The 15,541-nt window shown below is 34.4% G+C and overlaps 1 protein-coding gene across 2 annotated transcripts in view; it reads right to left on the bottom strand.

Moving 5' to 3' along the window:
* Positions 1 to 15,541, bottom strand: part of LOC106871508 (mitochondrial Rho GTPase 1) — a 99,496-nt gene that overhangs the window by 38,696 nt on the left and 45,259 nt on the right. For both annotated transcript variants that reach the window (XM_014918007.2, XM_014918008.2), the window contains exons 5-11: positions 10,355 to 10,408; positions 7,169 to 7,279; positions 6,910 to 6,960; positions 4,814 to 4,915; positions 2,527 to 2,568; positions 1,920 to 1,976; positions 593 to 701 (exon numbers count right to left, since the gene is read on the bottom strand). In XM_014918007.2, coding sequence (XP_014773493.1) covers positions 593 to 701; positions 1,920 to 1,976; positions 2,527 to 2,568; positions 4,814 to 4,915; positions 6,910 to 6,960; positions 7,169 to 7,279; positions 10,355 to 10,408 — 526 coding nt within the window. The remainder of the gene's footprint in view (positions 1 to 592; positions 702 to 1,919; positions 1,977 to 2,526; positions 2,569 to 4,813; positions 4,916 to 6,909; positions 6,961 to 7,168; positions 7,280 to 10,354; positions 10,409 to 15,541) is intronic.

Genomic DNA, 15,541 nt, shown 5'->3' with positions numbered 1-15,541 from the left:
GCACAAGTGCCAGGAAGGCAACGCTGGGCACAGGTATATATATATATATATATATAAAATTGGAGACGCCACTATAAAAGGTTGCTTAATAAAGAGAATGAATGGCAGAAAGAGAGTCTGCCGAATGTCGACCTAACAGAGGGACCAGCTATCCAAATTGACAGTACCATGGTAAATAAAGCAATTAAGAGTATGAAGACAGGGAAAGCCCCCAGCCCATCAGGAATCGCTGCAGAGATGCTCAAAATATCTGGCAGTGTCGGCTATAGCCTAGTTACCCGTATAGTTAATCAAGTGATACACGAAGAAGTCATACACAATGACTAGTGTAGCAGCACCATAGTCAACTGCTATAAAGGTAAAGGAGACGCTTAAGACACAAACAATTACAGAGGTATCAAGTTGTTGGACCAGGTAATGAAGGTCACTGAGAGGGTCATAGCCCAACTAATTAGGGAGAGAGTCAGCTTAGATGAGGTGCAGTTTAAGATAAGTACCAAGTTTTAAAAACAAAAAGAAAAGTACTAGAGTTAATTTGTTTGACTAAACCCAATGACTGAGACAAGTAAAAAGGTAAAATAGTTTATCAAACCTTTCAATGTTAAAGAATCATTCACAATGCCATCTGTAATGTTTCTCTTGACAATTGCTTTCACGTCTTCCAAAGCTTGCGGATGCAGTGGAGCATTGAAGCATTTTTTCTATATTAATAAGAAGAGAGGTGTTTGAGTGAGTCTATTTGTGAAGAAAATGAACAACAAAATAAATAAAAAAATCGAAGTAATAGAATGTATTCTTACCCTACTTGCTCAAATTTACAAAGTATACTATTAGCTCCAGTTAATTGATGTCTACAGTTTAATTTGGCTATTACAATACCTTAACTATTAGGATCTTTAATTGCACTGTATTTGGTTTTATTACCACAGCAAATTCTGAATTCAATTTGTTGTAATCTGGATAACAGCAATTTCTCTACTTATCCATTGTAAAAACAATTGTTCTCATATGTAAAATATGCAAAAGTCACACTAACAGAGGGGATATTTTAAATATATATTTTGAAAGTACAATATTTTATCTTAATGATACATATAATCTCCATACATAAGTGTTATATACCGTCCCCAACTTCACAAGAGAAGCCACCAGCTTAAAAACCATGTACACAAACAATTTATACACAAATCTGAAGTTGTAGATTACCCCATCCTTGGTAGCATAGTGTTTATAAGATCAAATTTAAAAAACACACACAAATATTGCAATTTTTAATTTAAAAAATAAGAAAATTTAGTCTAAATATTTTTAGTGATATTAATTTAACACTTTTTTTTTACTATAGCAAAGAGGCTTTTAGTTTAGACAACAAAATAAAACCAAATTTCAATCATTACTATTAATCATTATTTCTCTAACATATACAGAAATGTTTACAACAATATTTGAAGAAAAGATGTACAATAGGCGCAGGAGTGACTGTGTGGTAAGTAGCTTGCTTACCAACCACATGGTTCTGGGTTCATTCCTACTGCGTGGCATTTTGGGCAAGTGTCTTCTACTATAGCCTCGGGCTGACCAAAGCCTTGTGAGTGGATTTGGTAGACGGAAACTGAAAGAAGCCCGTCGTATATATATGTATGTGTGTGTATATGTTTGTGTGTCTGCGTTTGTACCCCCCCCCCAACATCGCTTGACAACCGAAGCTGGTGTGTTTAGGTCCCCGTAACTTAGCAGTTCGGCAAAAGGGACCAATAGAATAAGTACTAGGCATCCAAAGAATAAGTCCTGGGGGCGATTTGCTCGACTAAAGGCAGTGCTCCAGCATGCCCGCAGTCAAATGACTGAAACAAGTAAAGTAAAGAGTAATAGTTTTTTAAAAAAAACATTATTGTATAATTATAAAAAGCAATGATTACCTGAAAAAGGTTTACTTCACTATCATTAAGTAAACTATCATTATCCATGTCACAGATCTGCAATAGAAAAAATACAATGCATATTAAAGTAAATGCTGGAAAATTTAAGAATAAATGATAGCAATAACATCTTTAGAAATAAATATTAATTCAAAAAAATGAAAATAGTCTCAGAAATTCAATCTATTTTAAAGAAACACAAACACTTGGCAATGTGAAACAAATTATCAATATTAAACACTTTAATATCTAAAATTATGAAACTCATTTTTTTAATGTTATTTGAACCACTGAGATTTTTTATCGTTTTAGTTGTATTTTATCAATTATGATTTCCATTTTTAATTCATATGTTTTCTACAATTTTTGAATATTCAAGTTTGTCCACTGATCATAATATAGTTTTCAATATGATTACCAGGTAATCTCCCACTATATTTAGATTTTGCTAAAAATTTTAGTTCTATTACTCCATTTAATAATCAGTGATCTAAAAAAATTTAATTACTAGTTCTTCCTTAGTATATTTTTCTGACTCATAAGTCTAATATGTTTGTAATAACTGCAACTGGTGAAAATTTATAGAAGGAAAATGAATTCAACCTACCCGGAATAATCTTGTTAAACTCTTTTTACAAGCTGGTGTGAGCTGAAACAAAAATGAAATTTTAAAAATCAAAATGTAAGCATTTCTTTTAAAATATAACAGTACTATTTAGCATTTTAATTAATATATTACAATAATTAATTTAGGTATTTTGTTTGCCCCCCAGGTGAAACCTGAGTGGATCTATGATCAAAGGCATTCGAGCCATTGGCGTCTTGTCTAGGGGCTTTCTAAAACTACATTATGTGTTAGATGATAAGGTTTAATTTGAAGTAAATTTGGGTGTAATTTTTATTCTAACAAATCAAGCAACTGTGTGTAACTTTTCCCCTTTTAGCAACAAAATTAGTTGTGCACATATCTCTAGATGTGGTCTCCCTCTAATTATGACAGTGCAGGTTAGACCTTCAACTGTTAAATTGTTGTTAACTATGGACACTGTTCTTTTATCTGCTCTAAAGAATAATGCAAGTCATTAATTATCCACGATGCATTAACAACATTTTTTCCAATTAACAATAAAATTAGTAGTGTATATATCAGTAGACATGTTTACCTGTAGACTATGGTGCTTATATTAGCTATGGCAAATCTGTTGTGTATAATTTTAGAGAGAATCATAACATATGTCATCAATAGTCACTAATATGCTCAACAGAAACCTGTCAGAAATTTGTTCAATCTTGCCACCAAGACTTCTTGATGTGAGACACATACAAAACCATTAAAAAAATTTTTCAATCCATTTGTAGACATTGCAAAACACTGCTGAAAGCCTTCAATGGATTTCAGCACCTGATACACCTTCAGCCCACAGAAAATGGAGAAACCATGGTTAACATAATAACAATGACCATTTAATGGATGTTTCAAGTTGAAAATTCTGCACCATAATGATTAGCAGGACACTACACCTAGTGACATGCAAGCAACTAATTTTCCTAATAACAGGATGAAAAATTACTAGTGTATTGCAGATAATTAATGGCTAATCCTGAAAGGTACCTAAAGAAAAGATGAACAACAAAAAACAGTCTAATGTTAAGCAAATGAACAAAACAAACTTAAGAGTAAAAGGACTATGTAAAGAAATAGATCTACATTTACTAGTTAACAAACAAGTGTAATATCTTTATGCCTCCAATTGCTAACCCAACAAATAAATATAATAATTATGAGTAGCTTTAATGTTAGTCTACTTATACAGGGACATTCTTAGTGGAGTAAGGCAAGAAAATGTTGTTGGCACCTGGTTAGCTTCATAATGCTAATGTTATTCCAGGTAAAATATTCAATATGGCCATTAACTATATATCCTAAAGAAATAAACAACTGACCAAGTCAGATAATAGCATGGGACAGTGCCAAAGTATACTGAAATGTATCAATTCTTTATGCAAAACTAAGTATATAATTACAATAACACAAACCATATATACAATGTGTGTGTGTGTGTGTGTGTGTGTATTTGCTTTAACAGTCAACTTGCAAGGAATTTCTTCATATCTTAGTGTAACTGGAAGGAAGTGGGGTAACATTTATGAATCTTAACTTCAATTAAAAAAACATCTGAAAAACAATTGTTGCTGTTGCCATAGATATAACAGAAGTGAATTTAAAAACCTAATCTTCGGTAATGCTAGAACTAATAATAATAAAACAACAAATATACCCTCAAACACAATGTTACTACATCAAGTCTCATTAATAGTATGTAGTCCTTTTGTCCTTTCTTTTTTTAGCTTCTTTTAGCTATTACAGCTAAGGTTATGTTAGAGCACATGGAATTTTAAATATTTATACAATCACTTTTCTTTTTGAAAATTATCTTTTTCCCCCCAGACTAGTAAATTCAGATATTTCCATAGTATTGCATAGTTAAAGCAAGTATTTTCACTGTTGGAGAGTACTTCACTCGCTTCGATTGACTGATTACCTACTCACTTTCAAGTAAGAATTGATCTCATTGTTAGCTAAAAGGAAGAAAGAAAGTAATGTGCTAAGGAGTACATCACAACAGCGTGTGATGTACTATGGTGCACAACACCGTGTGATGTACTCCTAGTCAGTCTAACATCTTAGTAACATAAACATGTCTCCATAAAACTGATTATAAATATAATCATCAAACAATTTTACTACACAGGCAAACAACATAACAAATAACCATCCTGCCTTTAGTTTAAGTTCTATGTTTCTGGCATCACATACACAATTTTTTGTTATATTTTTATGTAAAAATTTATTTTATGTGATGAAAAGAAAGAAACAAAAAAATAATAGTTACCTCTTTCTCTTCAGCATTATACACTGGAGCAGTAGGATGGAGAACAGCCTTTTGAGCATAGTAAAATAATTCACTAATATTTTTCATAGTTTTAGCAGAACACTGCAAATAAAGAAAATATGTTCAAGTATAGAGATGATAATTAAAATAGTTATCTGGAATTAATTACAACAATGCGTTTAAAAAATTTTTCTCATCTTTTCCTTATTTCTTATCTTTCCATGTCATTGAAGCGATTGTGAATGTGATGAAAGGACTTTGGCAAACACAACTGATTAACTAAATGATTAATCAAACAATTGATTAATTGATTGGTTAAATAGCTAACCAACTGATGAATAATACAGGAGTGAAATTAGACCAGTGTATGTGTTTATAACTGGTATAACAACCCTCAAGCCACAACAAAATTTTTGCTCTGAAATTTCCCAATATGTAGAAATTCAGATAAATAAGGTTTACAAGATACTAGGTTTAATAGAACAAAAGGAAACAAGTAGGAGTCCCTTTTCATCAATAATTTGATTACACTTATATTTGGACCCTTCAGTTCACTGCAGCTTCTAAGATAGAGAACTGGTCAAATTAGACTTGCATATAACTATAAAAATTATCATTAACTTCAAAAAGCTAAAGCTACAAGAAACTGAATCTTCACATATATGTCACACTGATAAATCAGAGACAATCAGATAGAAGTATACAGTTATATTTACAACCTATTTATGTCCAGCAACGTGGAAGAAAAGGTATAGATGAAACTGCAAGCTGCCCTACTCCATTATAGGAAAGGGTTGGGGTTAGAATTGTAGATTCATAGATCTTAACTATGAATCAAGTAAGTAAATTGAATCTGACAAGACTAAAGCAAAAACTAGTTACTACCAGAATATCAATTTCTTTATGTCTTTGTCTACAAAAAAAATCTAGTTACTACAATATGGAAAGACTTTTAATATATTTTTAATGCCTGTCAAATATAACCAGCAGAAAACAAAATTTGGGCATGATTATTTGTCCACTATTTGAGTCAATAAATTACTTTGATCATGAATATAGGGTTCTATAACAATCAGAGAAGGTGAACATACACAATATGTAGAAAAGAAATAGTTAGGAGCTCTGCATTGGATACTAAATTTAAACTATGGGTGCACAATAGATACAGTGAGATCAGGGGCATGTTGATAGAGAAGAATAATGCTGTATGCACAAGAGTGCTTAGCATTAAGAGGACCCATGAAATACACTTCTTCAAATGCTTGGAAGGCACTCTAGAAGTTGTTGACAAGTGTTACTGAATGAGAATGGAATGGAGAAAGTTCAGGGAGCTATAACCTCTGCTGGCAAGTTTGTAAGAAATGCAACAAGTGCAAATGATGGAGAGAAATGAAGTGAGTATGTTTTGTCAGAGGTATAATGTACACAGAGAAATAAGCTAAAAACGAAAACTGATTTCAAGAGGAATCAGAAAGCTGAATAATGAAGAGCCAGGTGATACAAGAGGAAAAAAAATATGTCGAAGAGGAAAACTGAAGAGAACATAGGACAAAATGGTGAAAGCTTAGCTCAAGAGATTGAATGTCAAGATTCGTCCAACTCATGTAAACATGAAAAAAAAAGTAGATACTGATATTTCAAATGTTTAAGTCAGCTCTGGAGTTGAAAGAATTAAGTAAATTCATTATAAACTACTGATATAAACATAAAGCAAATTGGTTTTCACCAAAATAACTTGTTTGTTATCAGAAGACAAAAAAAATTTTATAGCTCATAAACTTTTGAAAATCTAGGGAAAAAAAACCCATTTAATCCTTTAGCATTTAAACCAGCCATATCCAGCCTAAATATTCTACCTGTTTTATGTTCAATTTGGCCAGATTCAGCCTATCACACATGCACTACAATGTCATCCTAAAGATAAACAATCACATCATTGAAATCTCAGAGCTATGAGACAATGTATGATTCATTCAAAACATTTGAATAAATAAGCATTACATTTAAAAGAGTAATTTGAATGTTAAAGGGTTAAACATGATCAACATATAGATACAACAAGAACTAAAATGAAAATCAGATAAGTAGTTGCTTACCTCAATACAAGTTTCTATCTCAGCAAAATCATTCATGATAGGTAATATACCCTGGAAAAGAAATAAAACAATAAGCTTGGAAGAGATTTCATGGGAGAAACTACAATGAAGTACTAGAAAAATGAAAACTGATAATTTTCTTCAGCTTTTTGAGATGCATTATAGATAAAGTTAGCTACTAACATTAACCAATGGTGCACAGAAATATCTTACATCAAAAATGTAAACAAAAAGAGTCAAACATAAGACATGAAATTACCTCCATATTAGTGTATTCCATGAGATCAACTTTATTTCCAACTAAAATAATCGGTGTTTTATGACTGTCTCCTAATATGTTTCTAATATATGGTAACCAGTGGTTTGTGATCTGTATAAGAAAGCAATAAAAATGAAAAAGTAAAAAAACAAAAACAATCTTAATAGTGACACACACACACCTGAATACATACATAACAGAAATATATTATTTTTCCCTTTAAAATATTTATAATACATTCAACAACAGGAACAGGATTTTAATCTTATAATAAATACTTGCTGAGACATCATTAGTGCAAAGTTTATGTCAAACCATCAAAAGTAAATGGAATGTGATTAAATAATTCAACTATCAGGCTGAGTAAAAAGTAAGCAACGTTTTGAAACATGAAATTCATCACAATATATTTCAACAATGCAGAAATTTTATTCATCAAAGTAAATACCATTACAATCAACACAGTTTTGCCAATGAGATACAAGTTTGTTTATTCCAGTAACATGAAAATATGGAATTCTGGTGCTGATGAACTCTTTGAACACACTTTCAGCATCAGTTTGAATTTTCAAACTCCTTCTCTGACAGGAAACCATCAAGGTGCTTGAAAAAGTGGTAGTTGGTAGGAGAAAGGTCTGGGGAATAAGCTGGACTCAACTTCTGGAGAGTCATTAGTGAAACATGTGGTCGAGCATTGTCATGAAGAATGATAGGCCCCCTTCTGTTGACCAGTCTGAGATGAAGGAATAGCAGTTTTTCATTCATTTTGGCAATTTCATGGCAATATGTTTCTACAGTAATGATTTTTCCAGGTTTTAAAAAGTTATAGTGTATGTTTGGTAGCAGTACACCACCAAACATTCACTATAACCTTCTTTTTGAAGAGCTCAGGTTTAGGGAAGGTTTCCTCCAGTGCTTCATTTTGGTCCAAACACTGCGAAGAATGCTTTTCATTATTGTACAGAATCTGCTTTTCATCACAAGTTACAATATGGTCGAGAAATGGATCAGTCTGGTTATGGAGAAGAAGCGACGAGCAAATTTCATATCTGTACATTTTCTGATATTTTTCAAATCATGTGGTATCCATTTGTCGGACATTTTCTGATCGCATGCAAATATTGGCAGGCAGTTTTCTGGCTAACTTGAAGTTCTTTTGTCAGTTCTCGAGTGGTTTTACGTGGATATTTCTCAATGACGGTCTTCAATTGACCATCATCAAGTGACAGATGGGCGTCCACTATGCTCACAATCTTCAAGGCTCAGGTTTCCACTGCGAAATCGATTAAACCATTTTCGAGCTGACCACTCATTGGTCATTTCCTCACCAAACGTTTCACTGATATTGCAAGCAGTTTCAGCTGCTTTACATCCTTTTTTGAAGTTGAATAGCAAAACTGATTGAATATCGCGCTTTGACAGTTCTATTTCAGATGATTGTAATAACAGTGAAAAAAATATCAATGTTAATTTATTGATGCATTTGAGCAAGTCTATGTCTGTATTAGAAGATTGCAAAACAAAAATGTTTTTAAAAATTCAAGACTCTGTAAAAGTTCAGTACAAATTCTTCATGGTTCAAAATGTTGTTTACTTTTTACTCAACCTGATAGAATGTAAACACAAACAAATCATCCTTGAAGGTAAATTATCTACAGAAAAGTGTACAGATTTCATCATGGACTCTTTCAAATACTTTTACATTCTTTTATTCTTTTATTTGTTTCAGTCATTTGACTGTGATCATGCTGGGGCACTGCCTTTTAGTCAAACAAATCAATCCCAGGACTTATTCTTTGTAAGCTTAGTACTTATTCTTTCAGTCTCTTTTGTCAAACAGCTAAGTTACAGGGACATAAACATACCAATGTCGGTTGTCAAGCAGTGATGGGGGAGACAGACAGATACACACACACACAACAGGCTTCTTTCAGTTTCCATCTACTAAATCCACTCACAAGGCTTTGGTTGGCCTGAGGCTATAGTGGAAGGTACTAGCCCAAGGTGCCATGCAGTGGGACTGAACCTAGAACCCTTTGGTTGGGAAGCAAGCTTCTTACCACACTGCTACACCTGTGCCTATATCATTATAAAATTACAACACAGAAAGTTGAATTAAATCAATGATTTCTGTTGACTAATCAGCAGAGGTATATAGATTACTGGTTAGGTTCACCCAATATATTTCAAATACTTATAATGATAAAATCAAAGTCTACTTATAAACCATTTGGTTATTCAGAATCTTAAGATTTTAAATAAAAAGATTATTTTAGCATGGCCATACATGTTTTTCGTGGAAGACTGAAACAAACATCACATTGATGGTGATGTTCATTTACAATCACATGACATCAAGTCAGGGGTACACACACACACATTATCATCATCATCATTTAATGTCCATTTTCCATGCTAGCATGGGTTACACAGTTTGACGGGAGCTGGTAAACCGGAGAACTGCATCAGGCTCCAGTTTGCTTTGGCCTGGTTTCTATGGCTGGATACCCTTCCTAATGCCAGCTACTCTACAGAGTGTACTGGATGTCTTTTATATGTCACTGACCATGACTACGATTTCATACATACACAACAGGCTTCTTTCAGTTTCTTTCTATCAAATCCACTCACAAGGCTTTGACTGGTCAAGGCTATAGTAGAAGCCACTAACCCAAAGTGCCACACAGTGAAACTGAACCAGAGACTGCATGGTTGGGAAGCAAGCTTCTTAACCACACTGCTATGCCTACATCTAACTTATGAAACAAAAAACATTTACAAAACTAGATGTTCTGCCTTCTGTTAAATCACTTGGTCATGAAGTAAGAAAAGTGCTCAGTTATTGCTTGTTCATCAGAGTTATGTAATATGATTAGCTTGGAGACAATGCAAAGTCAGCAACAGAATTTGATGTCTTGAAAGTCAATATTTTATATATGACCAACGAGTAGTCTGTGACTGGATAAGTTATGAGATTCTGTAACTTGGATTATTTGTCAGTGAAGCAAAAATTAGATAATAAAAAAAATTGTTTAAAATAATAGCACAACAGTTTGTTAGGATATAAATATAAGTTAAGCCATATCAAGTTAACATTTATAAGCAAACATCAATGCAAGAAAATGATTGGTTATTTGAACAGCCAATACCACTCATGAAATAGATTAAAAAAAGATAAATACTTACTCTTTCTATAGTATCTTCATCTTCTACTGAATAAACAATACAGACAACATTTGCCTGAAACCACAAAAGAGTTGCAATGAGATTACTTTAATGAGTTGAATTTGCAGTAAGAGTAAGATGAAAGGAAAAAACCTAAATGTCTTAAGTTCACATAAGTGTCAAAGTCTTAAGTTCACATTTGAAAAATAAGTCATATAATGAATTTTACCTTGAGTGATTTACCAGAGAATCAAGAATGGCAGAGACACACATTCTTACTTAAATTAATGACCGATACTATATTTTTTCTATTTTATTATTTTTTTCATCCAAAAATAGGATAGTCAAATGATTGACAAAGCTCTATTCACCTCAACACTAAAATCACAAGCCAACAATCAATGATGCTTCCTCTTTGTCTATAATGCAGCTACTATAATGGTTTCTACTTGTCTCAATTAGAAAGTTATAGACCATGTTTGACAAAGACTACCTAAAATTCCTTTTTCCTTTTCATATGTCACCACTCTTGTGCTTTATGCCTAAACCCGCAAAACAGCTCAAATCCTTCTGACAGACCCATATCATCATCATCATCATCATCATGTAGCATCTGCCTTCCATGCTGGCATGGGTTAGACGGTCTGACCTGAGCCAGTAAGGCCAGGGGTCGCACCAGCCTCCATTGTCTATTCTGGCATGGTTTCTACAGCTGGATGCCCTTCCTAACACTAACCACTCCAGAATGTACTGGATGCATTTTATGTGGTACCAGCACCAGAATCTTCTGGAATTGACTCCTCATGCATATTTTTGTTACAAGCATTAACTTACACATGTTCAAATTGAACATTAATGACACCAATTCAATTTGTCTGGAATGGCCGACAAAGATTCTCCCAATAATTTTTTAAATGCTTGCATAGATAGGATTAAAAATTTTTTTTTAAATTTATATATTTGCCAACTGTAAGAGCAATTTTGTTTCTATGGTTAGGTAATCCTCTTGCTGAAAACCATTTAGGCATGAAATATGAGTGAAAGTTATTGTCAGACAGACAGACTGTGGCAATCAGAGTTACATGTTTTTGTCTAAGGAGTAATAATGACTATAAGCTTTTATGGCTTTATTTATAAATAACAGAGATAGAAAAAAAATATCAGCACAACACTTCATCAATAAGTCAACACAAAATCATTTTAGCAGGGTGACATTAATGTTGTAATGCACCAGCTGTTTAGGTATCATCATTGATCTGAAGCACACAACTGCTTTGCATTTTTTGATCATGGTTGAAGGACAGTTAACAAAAGGGTTTTTATTGTATCCAGTTAATCAACCAGTTTATCGACTTTGGTTTTTCTTTATATGTAATACATCATGATAAAAAAAAAAAGGACTTAGTTTTAAGATGCTGCTTGTTAGAGCCAAATGATTCATAAATTTGTTGGCAAATCAAGTAAGAAATTATAATGAGTGAGAGAGATGTTGAAAGAGATATAGATTGGGAAAGGGAGAAAAATATTTCTAGCTTTATGAAAGCATATAAAATTATAATTTATATAAATCTATATATGAAATTCCACCTATCTAGATCAATTTGTAACTTCATTTTTTCCTTTTAACGATACCAATCTTACTTGATTATCTAGGTTATAAATCTCATAATTATGGTAAAAGTAGAAACCATGCCAAAACAGATAATGGAGCCTGGTGAAGCCCCCAGCTTTACCAGCTCCTGTCAAACTATCCAGACCATGCCAGCATGGAAAACAGACATTAAATTATGATGATGACATTGATGATGATGTATGTAAGGTGTCAAGATGGCAGAATCATTAGCATGCTAAGTAAAATGCTTAGTCCATCTTAACATAAAGAGTTCAAATTCCACAAAGGTCGACTTTGCCTTTCATGTCAATATAATAAGTACCAGTTGAGCACTGGGGTTGATATAATCAACTTATCCTGTCCCACAAAATTGCTGGCCTTGTGCCAACATTTGAAGCCAATATTAATGTTATATGCAAGGTGATGAGCTAGCAGAATCGTTAGCATGACAAGCAAAATGCTTAGCAGCATTTTATCTGTCTTCACATTCTGAGTTCAAATTCCACCAAGGTAAACATTGCCTTTCATCCTTTTGGAGTCAATAAAATAAGTACTAGTTGAATACTGGGGTCAATGCAATCGATTTACTTCATCCCATGAAATTGCTGGCTTTGGTGCCAAAATTTGAAACCAATATAAATGTTGTATGTAAAAATTCTTGCAAGAACTCGCTACAATACTCCAGAGTGTCAGAATGCTCCACTTGAAAATGACTGATCCGTAAGGACACTAGTAGTAAGGACCCACAGTCTTTCTGAAGGGTGTGCACATGTGCTGCATGATCTCATCATCATCATCATCATCATTGTCATTTAACGTCTGCTTTCCATGCTGGCATGGGTTGGATGGTTTGACTGGAGACTGGCAAACCAGAAGGCTGTACCAGGCTCCAATCTGATCTGGCAAAGTTTCTACAGCTAGATGCCCTTCCTAACGCCAACCACTCCCAGAGTGTAGTGGGTGCTTTTTATGTGTCGCTAGTATGAGGGCCAGTCAGGTGGTACTGTCATCAACCATGCTTGAATGGTGCATTTTACATGCCACTGGCATGAGGGCCAGTCAGGCAGCACTGGCAACGATCACACTCGAATGGTACTTTTAAACATACCACTTGCACTGGTGCCAATCAGGTGGTACTGTCATCAGCCATGACATCAATTTCACTTGCCTCAACAGGTCTTCACAAGCACGGTTTATTGCCTAATGATTGAAGGGTACTCTTAAATGGGCTGCTTATGTTGCACTGGCATAGGCCATGGTTATGGTCTCACTTGGCTTGCCGAGTCTTCTCAGGCACAGCACATCTGCAGAGGTCTCGGTCATTTGTCATTGTCTCTGAAATTTGCTCAGGCTATTCTTATTCTAGCAGTTACACTCTCAGAGGATCCACCCCAGCTACTGACTTGGTCACCTAGGTAACGGAAGCTATCAACTACTTCTAGTTTTTACCCCTGGAATGTGACGGAAGCTGTTTTGTGCACATTTTCAGTGTTTATTGCTCCTGAGCATTTGCCACACACAAAAACAATCTTCCCAGTTAGCCTTCCTTTGATATTGCTGCACCTCTTATGTATCTTTAGTTTACACTGGGTACATCTTATGGAGTTTCTTCCTACACCTTTTCTACAAATCAAGCAGGGCCATCTACCTGCAGGGATTTGTGGTTTGTCTGCCTTCCTACTTATTAAGAATTTGGTTTTTGGTAGGTTGACTTTGAGGCCCTTTGATTCTAGACCTTGCTTCCACACCTAAAGGTTCTCCTCTAGTTCTGATATTGACTCAGCTATTAGAGCAAGGTCATCAGCATAGAGAAGCTCCAAGGGGCATCCTGTCTTGAATTCTTCTGTTATTGCCTGGAGGACTATGATGAATAAGAGGGGGAAGAGGACTGATCCTAGGTGGACCCCTACCCGAAATTCTTCATTGTTCTTGTTGCCAACTCTCACCTTACTGATAGCATCCCTGTACATGGCTTGTACAGCTCTCACTAACCATTCATTTATTTCTAGTTTCCTCATTGACCATCAGATAAGGGATAGGGGGACCCTGTCAAAGGCTTTCTCCATGTCAATGAAAGCTAGGTACAGAGATTTATCTTTGGCTAGGTATTTCATCTGCAGCTGTCTTACCAGAAATATAGCATCACTGGTGCTTTTCCTTGGCACAAACCCAAACTGCATCTCATCTAAACTAACTCTCTCCCTAATTAGTTGGGCTATAACCCTCTCCATGACTTTCAATACCTGATCCAATAACTTGATACCTCTGTAATTATTTGTATTTAATGCATCACTTTTACCTTTGTAGTAGTTGACTACGGTGCTACTACACCAGTCATTGGGTATGACTCCTTCATGTATCACCTGATTGACTATATGGGTGATTAGACTATAGCTGACACCGCCAGGTATTTTAAGCATCTCTGCAGTGATTCCTGATGGGCCAGGGGTTTTCCCTGTCTTCATACTCTTAATTGCTTTATCTACCAAGGTACTGTCAATTCGGATAGCTGAATCATAAACTGTAATTTCTAGAAGTTTCAGATTTTGAGAAGTCACACGAGTTAGGAGCTTGTGACAACCATATTTTATTCAGAAACATCAATGATGGAAATGAGATTACTCAACAAAGGAATGCAAAAGCTGACAAGTTATTTCTAAAAAGTAACTGTCATGGTGCCCCCTACCTCCTACCAAATTCTAAACTATTAGAAGAATGTCCATGATGTTTGATATTTCTGTCATTTAAGAAATTTTCAGTTATTGAAGACATGTTTTTGTATCTACACAGATGCCTTTCATAATGCCACTAACTCAAATGTTGGATTTAGTAAACAATTATAATTATAAAATAGTATAACTTGTTTGAGGGTGTATATGCTAGTTACAGTGTGTTTAATCCATATTAAGGGATGTGTTTAGATTTGTTCAATTGTTCTTTTAATGTTTGTTTTGCCATACTGGTATGGCTTGGATGAAAACTTATTTGATGTAGGATTTTATACCCAGATGCCATTTTCCAAGTAAGAGATTCTTTTTATTTCACAGGTCATAGAAAGTGCAGAATGATGAGTTACGTCAACAAAGAATTTAAACCTCATTCACCATTTTGCTGAAGGAAAGCTATAGAGTGTCAACATTCACACACGCACCTAAATATACAACAGATTTACTATAGCTTCCCTCAACCATATTAACTCACAAGGCATTGGTTAGCCTGGAGCTATAGTAGATTATAGGCAGGTACTGCACAGTGGGACTGAACTTGAAACCAAATGGTTGCAAAGAGAACTTCTTAACCACACAGTCTTGCCTGTGCCTTTATACAGACATGCACACACCATAGGCTGATTGTGAAGGTGTGATGCAAGAACTATGAAATCTTGCATACATTCATTTCAACTCTTCTTATTAATAACAGCTTTGTTTGTTTCCAAGTAAACTAACATCAAAGAAAACTTCAAAACTAGTCTTCACTTGAAAAATGGACAAAATCTGGCAGTGAGGTGTTATCAAGTACCTTCAGAAAAGAGCTTTAGCCTCCAGGGACATTCATGCTAACATGATTGTTACAATAGGGGATGACACTCAAGCTTC

The sequence above is a fragment of the Octopus bimaculoides genome, chromosome 1 (assembly GCF_001194135.2).
Source record: "Octopus bimaculoides isolate UCB-OBI-ISO-001 chromosome 1, ASM119413v2, whole genome shotgun sequence".
Lineage (NCBI taxonomy): Eukaryota > Metazoa > Mollusca > Cephalopoda > Octopoda > Octopodidae > Octopus > Octopus bimaculoides.
The sequence above is the reverse complement of the archived record's forward strand: the minus strand, read 5'-3'. Positions and strand labels throughout refer to the sequence as shown.